Source organism: Ursus arctos, unplaced genomic scaffold (genome assembly GCF_023065955.2).
Source record: "Ursus arctos isolate Adak ecotype North America unplaced genomic scaffold, UrsArc2.0 scaffold_216, whole genome shotgun sequence".
Taxonomy (NCBI): domain Eukaryota; kingdom Metazoa; phylum Chordata; class Mammalia; order Carnivora; family Ursidae; genus Ursus; species Ursus arctos.
In genome coordinates this window covers 1-12,735 of record NW_026622893.1, presented here as the reverse complement: position 1 = coordinate 12,735, position 12,735 = coordinate 1, and the positions used below count along the sequence as shown (strand labels likewise).

At 42.1% G+C, this 12,735-nt stretch overlaps 1 protein-coding gene across 4 annotated transcripts in view; it reads left to right on the top strand.

The window, feature by feature from the left end:
* LOC125283001 (RNA exonuclease 5-like) overlaps window positions 1-12,702 on the top strand; it is a 15,508-nt gene extending 2,806 nt beyond the window's left edge. For 2 of the 4 annotated variants that reach the window (XM_057316580.1, XM_057316582.1), the window contains exons 3-7: window positions 3,000-3,112; window positions 4,719-4,845; window positions 5,952-6,048; window positions 9,699-9,842; window positions 10,412-12,701. In XM_057316580.1, the coding sequence (XP_057172563.1) occupies window positions 3,000-3,112; window positions 4,719-4,845; window positions 5,952-6,048; window positions 9,699-9,842; window positions 10,412-10,452 (522 nt within the window). In that variant the 3' untranslated portion in view covers window positions 10,453-12,701. Of the gene's footprint in view, window positions 1-2,999; window positions 3,113-4,718; window positions 4,846-5,260; window positions 5,316-5,951; window positions 6,049-9,698; window positions 9,843-10,346 lie in introns of those variants that run through there. The other 2 variants (XM_057316581.1, XM_057316583.1) reach the window with 2 other exon arrangements.
* Window positions 12,703-12,735: the final 33 nt, after the last annotated feature.

Here is a 12,735-nt window from a genome sequence, read left to right as displayed (position 1 = left end):
ATATTTATTTTGATGCTCAAAACATCCTATATTTGAACATTAAGCTAGCTTCTGTGTTCTTTCAACATGACCTCATAATTCTTTGAGCATTTCCTTACTTTTTTGGCACAAAAAGATGTTCCAGGCTCATCTGTGCTTTTCCTGCCCTAGCCCTGGAATCAGTAATTTTTTCTGGGTTGCTTGGTTCTTTTAGTAGAGAATGACATTTAGAAACTCAAGGTTCTGGGTACTAGAAGTACTCAGTGCTATTGGGATGTCAGTACTCCCAAAAAAGAGCTAGGAAATATGTGTTTATCTGTACACCCATATACACACACATACATATTTACATTTAAATATTTTTCTATCCATACATTCTAAAATCTCTGCTTGCAGTCTATTTCCACAAGGTTCATTCTGGTTTTCTCTCTTCATGGTTATAATTTCCTTCTCTCTCCAGTGAGAAACCTGATTTGTCATTATCTTCGGTATATTTGACCAGTTCCCCATGCTGCCACCGCCCCACACTCCCACACTGTCTTCACCTTGCTTGGGCTCTGTCACCCTGCACCATGTACCAGGCCACCCTCCTGTGTGACAGTCTACTATCCTCATCCTTCATACATGGACACACTTACCCTGCTCAGACTCTGAATCTTGTGACAGGCCACTGTTGTCCCTCAGTATTGATGCTGTCCTTAAAACCTTGAATACTTTCTGATATCTGATACCAGCCCTCACTGCTCTCCACTTCCCGCTGCATGGATGCCTTCTACCACTCAGGCTTTGACACCCCACAGTGAGCCATCCTTCTGCATGTGTGCCCTGGGTTCCTACCCTTAATCCTAGCTCTCTCCCCTATACCAATCCCTACTCCCCCTACTCAAGTTCTCCCCCCCCGCCAATTACCATGCCCTCCTTCCCCTACTGAAGCTCTGACCTCCCATGCTTGGCAACCATTACTCACTGCCACATAGACCCTACCTACCTCACTCAGTCTCACCTTATCAATCTCTTTTTTTTTTTTTTTTTTTTGAGATTTTATCTATTTGACAGAGCAGAAGCAGGGGGAGCGTCAGGGAGAAGGAGAGGGAGAAGCAGGCTCCCTGCTGAGTAGGGACCCCCAACATGGGGCTCGATCCCAGGACCCTGAGATCATGACCCAAGGTGAAGGCAGTCACTTAACTGACTGAGCCATCCAGGCGCCCCATCAATCTCATATTTTTGATTGGTAAATATAAATTGGTGTATTCTTTCAGGAATTAATAGTACTTGTCAGAATTAAATAATTGACCTTTGAACAACATGGGGGATTGGGGTGCCAAACCACCATCTGCATGCCCTGTGTGGTCCAAAATCCATGTATAACTTTTCACTCCCCAAAAACTTAACTACTTAGAGCCTAGAAACCTTACCAGTAATATTGGTAACCAGTTGACCAGAGACATTATTGATAACATAGATGGTTAATGCATACTTTGTAAATTACATGTATTATATATCGTATTCTTAGAATAAAGTAAGCCAGAGAAAATGTTACTAAGAAAAGCATAAAGAAGAGAATACATTCATGATACTATACTATATTTAACAGAAATGAACCACATATAAGTGGATCTGCACAGTTTAAACCTGTGTTGTTCAAGGGTCAACTGTAGGTGCTTATTTTGACCAGGACCTTATCTGGAGAATTTATTCTGGTACACAGGGATGTTTGAAAGGATGCTCATGATATTATTTATATATTTTTTTAAAGTGTCATCAATAGGGACTTTTTTTCATATACATAGTAAGTGTTGAGATAAATTTAGAGAATGGACTATTAAAATTGGTGTTTGTTACATTTAACTGATGTGAAAAGATACTGATTTGGGCGGCGGTGGGGGGAGTGAGGGTTGCAGAGTTGGTTACCAAACAGAATGTATACTCTAATCCTTTGGGGCAGTCTCATATAGAGATGAAGAATTAGAGCTTTTTTAGGAGGGAGAAACTTTTCTGAGCTCCCTGTTTCCCCAGAATAATGTCAGACTCCTTAGCTTAGACCACATTGATCTATGACCTGACTCACTCTTTTCTCTACTCTCAAATCTCCACTACTCTGCAACATGTCAACTTGGTTCCAGCCAAACAAAACTAAGTGTTTAGACACGATGTTTCCCCCCATCTGACTGACAAATTATTCTCAGGACAGCCCCAGTATTTTCAGTATCAGTGAAGCTATCCCCCAAACTCTCTAACCCCCAAGGCAGTTAGCCCCTTTGTTCCTACACCTTTATAATAGCACTTACCCACGTTGTATTGGAATGACCTATTTCTGCATTTGTTTTCTCTTAGTACTTAGTACTTAGAACTTTCTCTTAGTACTTAGAACTTGAGAGCATGAATCATGTTTAATTCATTCCATTATCCCTAGCAAGTAACCAAGTATCTGTAGTAAGGTTCTGTATCAACGTTTATTAAATATTGAATTAATAATGTCGTATCACAGGTTGTTTTATCATTTCCAATTAATTAGATTCCTCCTTATATTTGCATATAATTTGTTTTGCTTTATTACTGTTCTCAATGGTCCTAATTTTTTTTTTTTTAGATTTTATTTATCTGTCTGAGAGAGAGAGAGAATGAGCGGTGGGAAGGGCAGAGGAAGAGAGAGAGAAGCAAACTCCCTGCTGAGCAGGAAGCCTGACCTGGGTCTTGATCCCAAGACCCAGAGATCATGACCTGAGCTGAAGGCAGATGCTTAGCTGACTGAGCACCCAGGCACCCCCAGTTCTATTTTTTTTTTTTTTTAAGATTTATTTATTGGAGAGAGAGAGAGAGAGAGAGCGCACGGGAGAGGGAGAGAGGAGGAGGGAGAGGAGCAGACTCCCTGCTGAGTAGGGATCCTTACTCAGGGGCTCAATCCCAAGGCCCTGAGATCATGACCTGAGTTAAAATCAAGAGTTGGCTGCTTAACCAACTGAGCCACCCTGGTGCCCCAGTAGTCTTAATTTTTAATGCCTTTATTTATATCTTTGCAGAAAGCCCGCTTATCTGCCATTTTATTTGCTGAAAACTGTGAAGTAACCCATGACCAGTTATGTGAATTGCTGAAGTATGCAGTTCTGGGCAAATCCAGTGTTCCTAAACCCAGGTATAAGATGAACTTAAATAGTGGGTATAGACCAGAGTTTTCAAATTGGTGTCTAGAGAGCCATATATTCCTTAATTGACATTATTTGTTTGCCGTAGAGAGTGTCCTAAATTTTTTCTTTCTCTTTTTTTAATGGTGGGGGAGGGGCAGAGGGGGAGGGAGAGAGAAAATCCCAAGCAGGCTCCAAGTGGGACCTGTCTCACGACTCTGAGATCATGACCTGAGCCGAAAGCAAGAGTCAGACGAGAGTCAGACGCCTAACCATCCTAGCCACCCCAGTGCCCCCTAAATTTTTTTCTTTACAGGAGTTGCCAACATTTAATTTAGGAATTCCTTTATTAAAATCCAGATACTTTATTTCTTTGAAAAACTCTAAGATCTGGCACTTGTCCCTGTGGCAACATTTTGTCAAAGCTGAATAGGAGCCTGCCTCTTATCGATGTGGCAGATACACTCTAGTGTAGCACCTACTGGTAAATAAGGCCTGCTTCCCTTATTTACATTATCTCTCTGGCTGCTCTATGGTTTGCAACCCTCTTGGGAGCTTCCTGGGTATAAAGTGAAACCTGCCCCACTTACTTGGAGGTCAGGGAGAGACTGAAGAAAGAGGTAGGCTGCTCCAGGTTGGTACGTGGCAGCAAAGGGAACTTGCCTACAAGGCTTGTCTCGGGCAGGAGGAAGACAAATGGATCCCTACACATGCCTGCCAAATCTTAAAAAAGTTTATATAGAGGCCTTAACTGGGTTCAGTCATATGAACCATGCAGGTGTTTTCAACACCGCATCACCGTCTCAAGGCTTTGTCTTTGGAGCAGCCTCTGGGATCAGGAAAGACAAGCAGAACCCACATTCCAAGGACAGAGGAGAAGGGGGTGAGGAGCCTGCAGGTGCCAGGGTCCAGCTGACAGGTTAGCTGGCAGTCATGTCTTTTCAATGACCTTTCCCAACACCACTTAAAGGTATTTTGGTTTGTAACCCCTAGTGGAGACCCAACTGAAATAACATGATCGTGTGTTAAGAATCCCAGTTAATCTTTTTTGTTCCTTTTACGTTAAGGGACAAAGAGAATTTTACTGTTCTGATATCTTCAATGCCATTGTTAAATGTCTAATGAAAATTGCTTTTGTATATGGACCAACAAAAAAATTTTCAAAACTTTTCAGTTTTTCAGACGTATCTGAGGGAGATTGGCTAGATACCTCAAAAGCCATCTTCCACATTAACAAATATTGCTAGTAGTCTGTCAATTTATCCCAAACTGGCTTTCTTAAAGCCAGTCACATGATTACTAGCTTAGGAAGGACTCAGCAGCTTGGGATCTTGAGGATATGCCTTTGTAAAATGGGTTTATTTCCAATTTAAAACAAATCATAATAGGATTGTGGATTTGAATACATTGTGTTTCCCTTGGTATCCTACTTGATTTGAATGCAATAAACAATTATCTCAAGAGATCTTTATTTGAATTCTGTACGGTAATAGCCATTCTTTGCCAGGTTTTCATTGAGTAATGGTAAACTGCTTTTCTCCCCACACTTCCCTTTTGTATGTCTATAACTGACTTGATGGTATCACTTTTAGCTGTATTGGTTTGATTTTTCAACAGCTGGTGCCAGCTTTTTCACCAAAATCACCTGAACAACGTGGTGGTTTTTGTACTGCAGGGAATGAGCCAGCTACACTTTTACAGGTTCTATTTGGAGTTTGGATTTCTCCGAAAAGCATTTAGACACGTAAGTTAAGAAAACTTTGTTTTAGGGCCTGAGTTGAGTCCTCTCATCCAGAGACTAGTGCTTGTCTCAAACTATGCTCTTTGGCACCCTGACTGAACAAGCAGTAGAGGTTGTAGAAAGCAAGAAAGATTAAGATTCAGAGATCTCTTGTTGAGATTAGGTTTGCCTCTGATTTTCTTTGATATTTGGGCAAAATATTTATTACCAGATTACAATCTGTATGTAGTTCCCAGGCTGATATTTCCTATTTTATTCGGGTTATGATGTTTTCAGAAATTATACACTTTATGTAAGTCTGTGTTTTTTGGTCTCTTGACAACATCACAAGATTGGACATTCTTAGAACAGTATCTGGAGCTGAATAGCAGTTGTCATCTTTAGAAGAGGCATGTGCTCCCCATTTTCCTTCCCATAGCCACTTCCAGTCTATTGGACTGTTTCATCCATTTACCACGGAGGGATTTGAGTTGGTGAGTCCTAATTTCCTTGGGTCTCCATTTTCTTTTTTGCTTTCATTTATCAAAGGCTACATATGTGCTAGGACCTACATCAATCATTATGCATGCATCATCCTTAATTCTCACAGTTCTGTGAGAGATATAAATATCTTCTGTACATAAGGAAACTGTGAGTAACTTGTCCAAGTTACAGCTAGTAAGTGGTGGAGCTGGAATTTCAGCACAGGTGAGCCTAAGGCTGGAGCTCTCAACATTTCAGCTTTGCTGTGTCATCTAGCCTAACTACCTGGCAAGCTGTCCACTAAAGTAATAGATACAGAAGTGCTTTGAAAAATATAAAGAACTTTCCTTTTCTGAGTTACACATTTTTGTAATGTTTGTCTTTGTTTCCAAAGTGTAATCAGAGCCAAAGAAAATATCTGGGGTGGGATAAAGGTGGCTTCACTTACTTAGTCACTTTTTTTTTTTTAATTACCTAGTCACTTTTACACATTAAGGAAACAGTCCTCATTTTGCAATACAAACAATTAAGGTCCAGACCTTTCATAGCTGACAGCTCATAGCTGAGCTGACAATAAAAGTGCAAGTCTTTTACAATATTTTAATTGCTTTCAAACATTTTTATAAAAACTTGGTATGTATTTTCAGAAATTCCGCTTGCCACCTCCATCATCTAATTTTCTAGCTGATATTATTGGACTGCAAAAGAAACAAACAACAGGGGATCTATCCAAGATGGTGGAAGGTATGGCTGTGACTCTAGTTTGATGATTTGCTCATTCTAAAAGACATGGATATGTTTATAAGTGGGTTTATCGGTCAAGTTTATTCTTTCAAACAACTAAGGTCAATTCTACAGCCTTAAACAGAAAAGCAATATGTTTTTAAAGAAAAAATGGGTAAGTACCTAGGGAGAATAGATAGCAGGAGCCCATATTCATGCCCCAGAAACCATCTTGCTAGGTGAAATAGCAAAGGCTGTCCCTGCGTATCACTCAACATTGGACTCTTACAAATTACTGTGAATAATTTTGAAACTGTCAGTAGGTCTTCGTACCCACGAGTGTACAGATGGGAAGGAAGATCTTGCCTTTGACTAATGTAAAGGACACCCTTAATAATACTCACAGTGGGGAATAGGTAGGAGGTTTAGATGCTGGCCATCTAAAAGAGAAATACCCACGATGGCAGTGTTTTTCAAATGTTGGGTTGTGTCCAGGAGTAAGTTGTACTGAACCTTCTGTTTTTGTAGGAGGAAGCAGGTAAGTGATGGAATAGAAAAGAACTTACTAGAGTTCATTGGACATAGTAAGCTAAGTACTGTTCAGTGATGCTTTTTTGTGTGTGTTCAGAAATAATTGAATAGTTAAACTGAGGAGACATGAAAAAGTGGTGAGGAATAGCCAGTGATTCCTTCCTATCTCCTCTAGGACTGTGCTTCCTATTTTCCTGTCTCAAAGACACCTGACTTCCTTCCTTTCCATTGTTCCCCTCTCCTAATAGATACCTGTATCTGACCTGCCTCTGTGTTTGATTTGACCTCCACTGTATTTTAAACATCTTTAAGTAAATAACAGAGTAGTCATTACTAGATTCAGAGCTCATGTAAGACATAGCTTTGCAAAAGAAATCATCAGAAAAAAGAAATTTGATATGGCTAAAGAATATCGATTGTTGGGGATAATTGGGGGAGGATGGTAGTGGTGAGAGACGAGGCCAAGAGGTAGGGTAAAGCTTTGTCCTGTAGGCTGTAAATGTCATGCTAAGAACCTTGGATTTTATTCTGTAGACTTTGAGGAGTCAGAAGATTATGGCTAGTTCTCTATCCTCTTAGGATTTCCTTTGTTTCCCATCCTAAATATCAGAGTCCCAAAGCAAACTTTAGAAATATTTATCTGTCTCTCCAAGTTGACTTATCGCTCTTCTTTGGTTAACTCCTGTATCTTTATTTCTAGGTCTGATGTCCCAGATTCCAGGCTTGCATTTTCAGCTGCCTGCTGGATGGTGCCACTTGGATATTCCCCTGTCCCCTCAATCATAACATAGCTAAAAGCATTTTTCTCATCCTTAAATAATGTACAGGCTCCCATCTTCAAATCGCCTTTTCTGTTGGTATCATTTTTCTTTAAGACAACAATCTTTAATTTTAGAATTACTTTCCTTTTGGCTCCCTGTACCCAATCTGGATAGCTCCTTCCCTTTGCTCCTATGAGTAACTATTCATATGTCACTTCATCAGAGAGATCTTCCCTGATTGTAAAATAGATGACAGTAACCCTTCTCTTTCCCCAGTACACCCTCTCCTCTTTTCCCTCCTTTGATTTTCTCCACGGTCCTTATCCTTACCTGGCATATATTTGTTTATTGTTCATCTTCCCAACTAGAATTTCATTCTCCCAATGGAGAATTTTGTTGACTTTGTTCATTGAGGAATCTCTAGTGGCTAGAACAATGCCAGGCATATAATAAGTACTTAGTAAATATTTGTTGTCTGAATTGAATTATTCCATCACTGTGTTCTATCAGTTTTTCTTACAGACTGTTTAATATATTCCTTTTCCTCCATTCTTTCCACCATCTTGATTCAGACTCTAATCTTTTTTTTTCTTTCTTTCTTTTTTTTTTTTTTTGTTATCTTTTTTGGTCCAGAATTTCTGCAAAACCTTTTCTCATTTCTCTCCTCCATTTTCCACATTATCTCTGAGGTTGATCTTTCTTAAATACTGTTTGGTTATGCCATTTCCCATCTTAGGAACTTTCTGTTGCTCTCCATTATTTATTGAATAATGTACTAAAGTCCAAACTCTTGAGTCTAGCATTTGTAGTGGTCTATAATTCATTTTTATACTCCTCAACCTTGTTTCCTACACTGCTCTCCTACACAGACCTTTTTTTTTTTTTTTCTCAGTTGGTCTAGTCACTACCATACCAAGTTTGCTTTGTACATTTCTGTCTTACCTGGAATCCCCTCTTTTCTACTTACAGTATTTTGACTTCTTTAGTTGCAAGGACCAGATACTCATTCAGGCCATCTTAAGCGAGAGGGATATTATTTAAAGGATGCATGTAGACTAGAAAGCCATCAGGAGTCTAAGTACCCTTTCATGGCATCTTCTCTGCTTTCTGTTCTCTTCTAACTTGTCAGTCCTCTGTATTTCCTAGTTTGATTTTGGAAGCAAGCAATCTGATCAGCTTAACTAATTGCCATTGTCCCTTTTGAGCATGTCTTGGCTAGGAATATCAACTTATTTGTCTACTTATAGATGGGTCTCTTTTTTTTCTCAAAGATTTTATTTATTTAGAGAAAAGAAAGAGCATGAGTCGGGGGTAGAAGCAGAGGGAGAGGGACAAAGAGACTCCATGCTGAGCACAGAGCCCAACACAGGGCTCGATCCCAGGACCCTGAGATCATGACCTGAGCCAAAATAAGAGTCGGATGCTCAACCGACAACCACCCAGGCACCTGTAGATGTGTCTCTCTTAAGCCACTTCCCACTCTCAAACCAATTGGTGACCACTCCTGCTTAAAGAATAGGCTGATGGTTGAGCAAGTGGCTAGGGGTGGAATAGACTGAGCTAGAATGGGCTGTTAGGAGTGGCAGGCACTGTGATGGGCAGGTCTAAGACACAAACTTTCTAATTTCTGCTTTTTAGACTCAGCTAATCTTTTCCTCTGTTGAACCATCTCTTACCACCCCAGCCAGTGTATTCTTCTTCCTTTCTTTTATAGCTTTTATTATTATAACCCATTTGAGACTTAAATTCTCTTTGTGTTCCTCTAATTATATTACAATACAGGCTTCTTAAAGTTGGGGCTGGGGCTTATACATCTTTTGATCTTCACTGTGTTTACCTGACACAAGGTTTAGAAACATGTCCTTTGAGGTTTAGGTTAAACACAAATATTTTCTTTTTTTTTTTTTTTTAAGATTTTATTTTAAGAGGTAGAGACAGAGAGCACAACTTGGTGGTGGGCAAGGGGAGTGTGGAGGAGCAGAGGGAGAGGGATAAGCAGGCTCTGTGCTGAGTGCAGAACCCAATGTGGGGCTAGATCCCATGACTCTGAGATAACGAATTGAGCCAAAATCAAGTCAGATACTTAACCGACTGAGCCACCCAGGTGTCCTTTCTTTTTTTTTTTTTTTTTAAGATTTTATTTATTTATTTGACAGAGATAGAGACAGCCAGCGAGAGAGGGAACACAAGCAGGGGGAGTGGGAGAGGAAGAAGCAGGCTCCTAGTGGAGGAGCCTGATGTGGGGCTCGATCCCATAACGCCGGGATCACGCCCTGAGCCGAAGGCAGACGCTTAACCGCTGTGCCACCCAGGCACCCCCCAGGTGTCCTTTCTTAAACACACATTCTGACATACGTTTAATTGTTCTTTTTGTTTCAGGGTCTTTACCTTCTGCCAGTTCAAAAGTCAGCATTAACCTGCAGAATGACCCTATCATTCAAAAGTATGGCTCTAAGAAAGTGGGCTTAACCAGATGCCTTCTCACAAGGGAGGAAATGAAAACATTTCACTTTCCATTACAAGGTTGGTTTATATTTAATCTGAGGTTGGTAACAATGTAAGAATATTTAACAGTTTTTTCAAAACTATTACTGTTGAAAGTTCATTTTTTTGGCTGCTTTCCAAATGACTTAGTCCATCTTCTATTAATAAGGAAACACTGTAAGAGTAGATGTGTACCGTGATTGGTAAAGTGATGATTTCAGGTAGTGCATAAACATGACCTTAAATATCATTGAAATATTCTGTGAGAAAGTTATTCCTTTTTCAGTTTTCTTTCTTTCCTCCTTACTCTATTAGAAGGAAGTCAGTATGTCTTTAACACTTCTCTAGTACTTCCAGTCTTCCTCTTACCCTGCCATACCCCATCTTCTTTTTCTTCAATGAATAGATCAAGTCTAGGCTCAGAGCCTTGGTCAGTTATGTAACAAGAATTTAATAGAAATGCTGTAATTTCAGCTTATTTTCTTTATTACCTCTTAATCATAGCAATAATGTTAAATTTCTTTAAAAAAAAAACCACTCTAGATTTATGCTAAAGGGGATGCTGGAGAGAGTTAAGATGGCAGAGGAGTAGGGGACCTCTTTTTCAGCCGGTCCCGAGTCGAGCTGGATAGGTACCAGACCAGCCTAAATAACCACGGAATCAGCCTGAGACGCAAGATGATGCATCTGGATCTCTACAAATGAACATCTCCAGCGCTGAGTATTGAGGTACGAAGAGGGGAGCTGTAAACCGTGCACAGATATCGGAAGATAAACGGAAGGGGGAGGGAGCCGCCGCGTTTGGGCTCCGGGAAGCGGCAGCCACCTGCACTGGGGAGCGGGCGGACTCACAGAGGGCACCCGCGAGAGAGCGGACTGAGAGCGGTGAGCCGTGAACGCGAGCCACCAGGCATGTCCCGGAACACCGGAATCCCGGTGTGCTCACGGGATCCAGACTGAGACCAAGAGCTCCTGGAGCGCGCGTGGGGCGGTGGCGGGCCACCTGCACGGGGGAGCAGGCGGACTCGCGGTCGGCACCCGCGAAACAGCAGACTGAGACCCTGAACCGGGTGCGCGCGCCACCAGGCTTCTCCGGAAACTCCGGAATCGGGGTGTGCTCACCGGGCATAGACTGAGACCGGGAGACCCGGGAGCGTGCGGGGCAGCCGGTGGCTGGCGGCATTAGAAACACAAAGGACAGAGACACGCCGGCCCTGGAAGTGAGGGCAGGGACGCCGAGTTGGTGCGCACATCCCGGGACGCTGCAGGGTTGAGCAGCACCAACAGTAATAGAGTTAAAGTGGCCAGAACATCAGTGGAGAACGGGCCGCAATCCCTCTGTCCTGTGACAATGCAGCCTCTGCTGCTCTGACCCTCAGAAGAGGCATAGGCGGCCGCCAGGGAAAGCCGCCAGAGAACAAAAGCCTGGAAATACCGGCTCAGAGAGTGCCCATCCCCATCCTCCCTCGCAGGGGACACGGAGACTCTAACCAAACAGGGTTGCCTGAGTATCCGCGCGGCAGGCCCCTCCCCCAGAAGGCAGGCTGAAAAATCAAGAAGCCCACAACCCAAGGCGCCTGGGTGGCGCAGTCATTGAGCGCCTGTCTCCGGCTTAGGGCGTGATCCCAGCGTTCCGGAAAGGAGTCCCTCATCAGGCTCCTCCGCTGGGAGCCTGCTTCTTCCTCTCTCACTCCCCTGCTTCTGTTCCGTTCTTGCTGTCTGTCTCCCTCTCTCAGATAAGTAAATAAATAAAATCTTTAAAGAAGAAGCCCACATCTCTAAGATCCCTATAAAACAAGGGGCACGGCCTGGGACCCAGTCAATAATTTTGGGCTCTGGACAACCCCGCAACCTCCCCTCATTAGAATGACAAGAAGGAGAAGCCCCCCCCCCCCCAGCAAAGAAAAGACAGTGAGTCAGTGGCCTCTGCCACAGAAGTAACGGATATGGATGTAACCAAATTATCAGAAATGGAATTCAGAGTAACAATGGTCAAGATAATGAGTAGACTTGAAAAAAGTATTCAGGAAAATGTTACTGAGAATATAGAATCCCTAAGGGCGGAAATGAGAGCGAATTTGACAGAAATTAAAAATTCTATGAGCCAAATGCAGGCAAAACTAGAGGCTCTGACGGCCAGGGTCATGGAAGCAGAGGAAAGGGTTAGTGAATTGGAGGATGGGTTAATAGAGGAAAAAATAAAAATAGAAGATGGTCTTAAAAAAATCCACGCCCACGAATGTTGACTACGGGAGATTACTGACTCAACGAAACGATCCAATGTTAGAATCGTCGGCATACCCGAGGGGGTGGAGAAAAACAGAGGTCTAGAAGAGATATTTGAACAAATTGTAGCTGAAAACTTCCCTAATCTAGCAAGGGAAACAAAAATTCGTGTCCAAGAGGCAGAAAGGACCCCTCCCAAGCTCAACCATGACAGACCTACACCACGTCACGTCATAGTGCAATTCACAAATATGAGATCCAAGGATACAGTATTGAAAGCGGCCAGGGCAAAGAAATTTCTCACGTACCAAGGCAAAGGCATCAGAATTACGTCAGACCTGTCTACACAGACCTGGAATGAGAGAAAGGGTTGGGGGAGCATTTTTAAAGCTCTTTCAGAGAAAAACATGCAGCCAAGGATCCTTTATCCAGCAAGGCTGTCATTCAGAATTGATGGAGAAATAAAGACATTTCAGAATCGACAGTCACTAGCCAATTTTGTAACCACGAAACCAGCCCTACAGGAGGTATTACGGGGGTTCTATAAAAGTAAAAAGGCCCCAAGAGTGATACAAAACAGAAAGTCACAGCCAATACAAACAAAGACTTTACTGACAACATGGCAGAATTAAAAGCATATTTCTCAGTACTCAGTCTTAACATTAATGGTTTAAATTCTGGCTTCAAACGCCACAGGGTTGCAGAT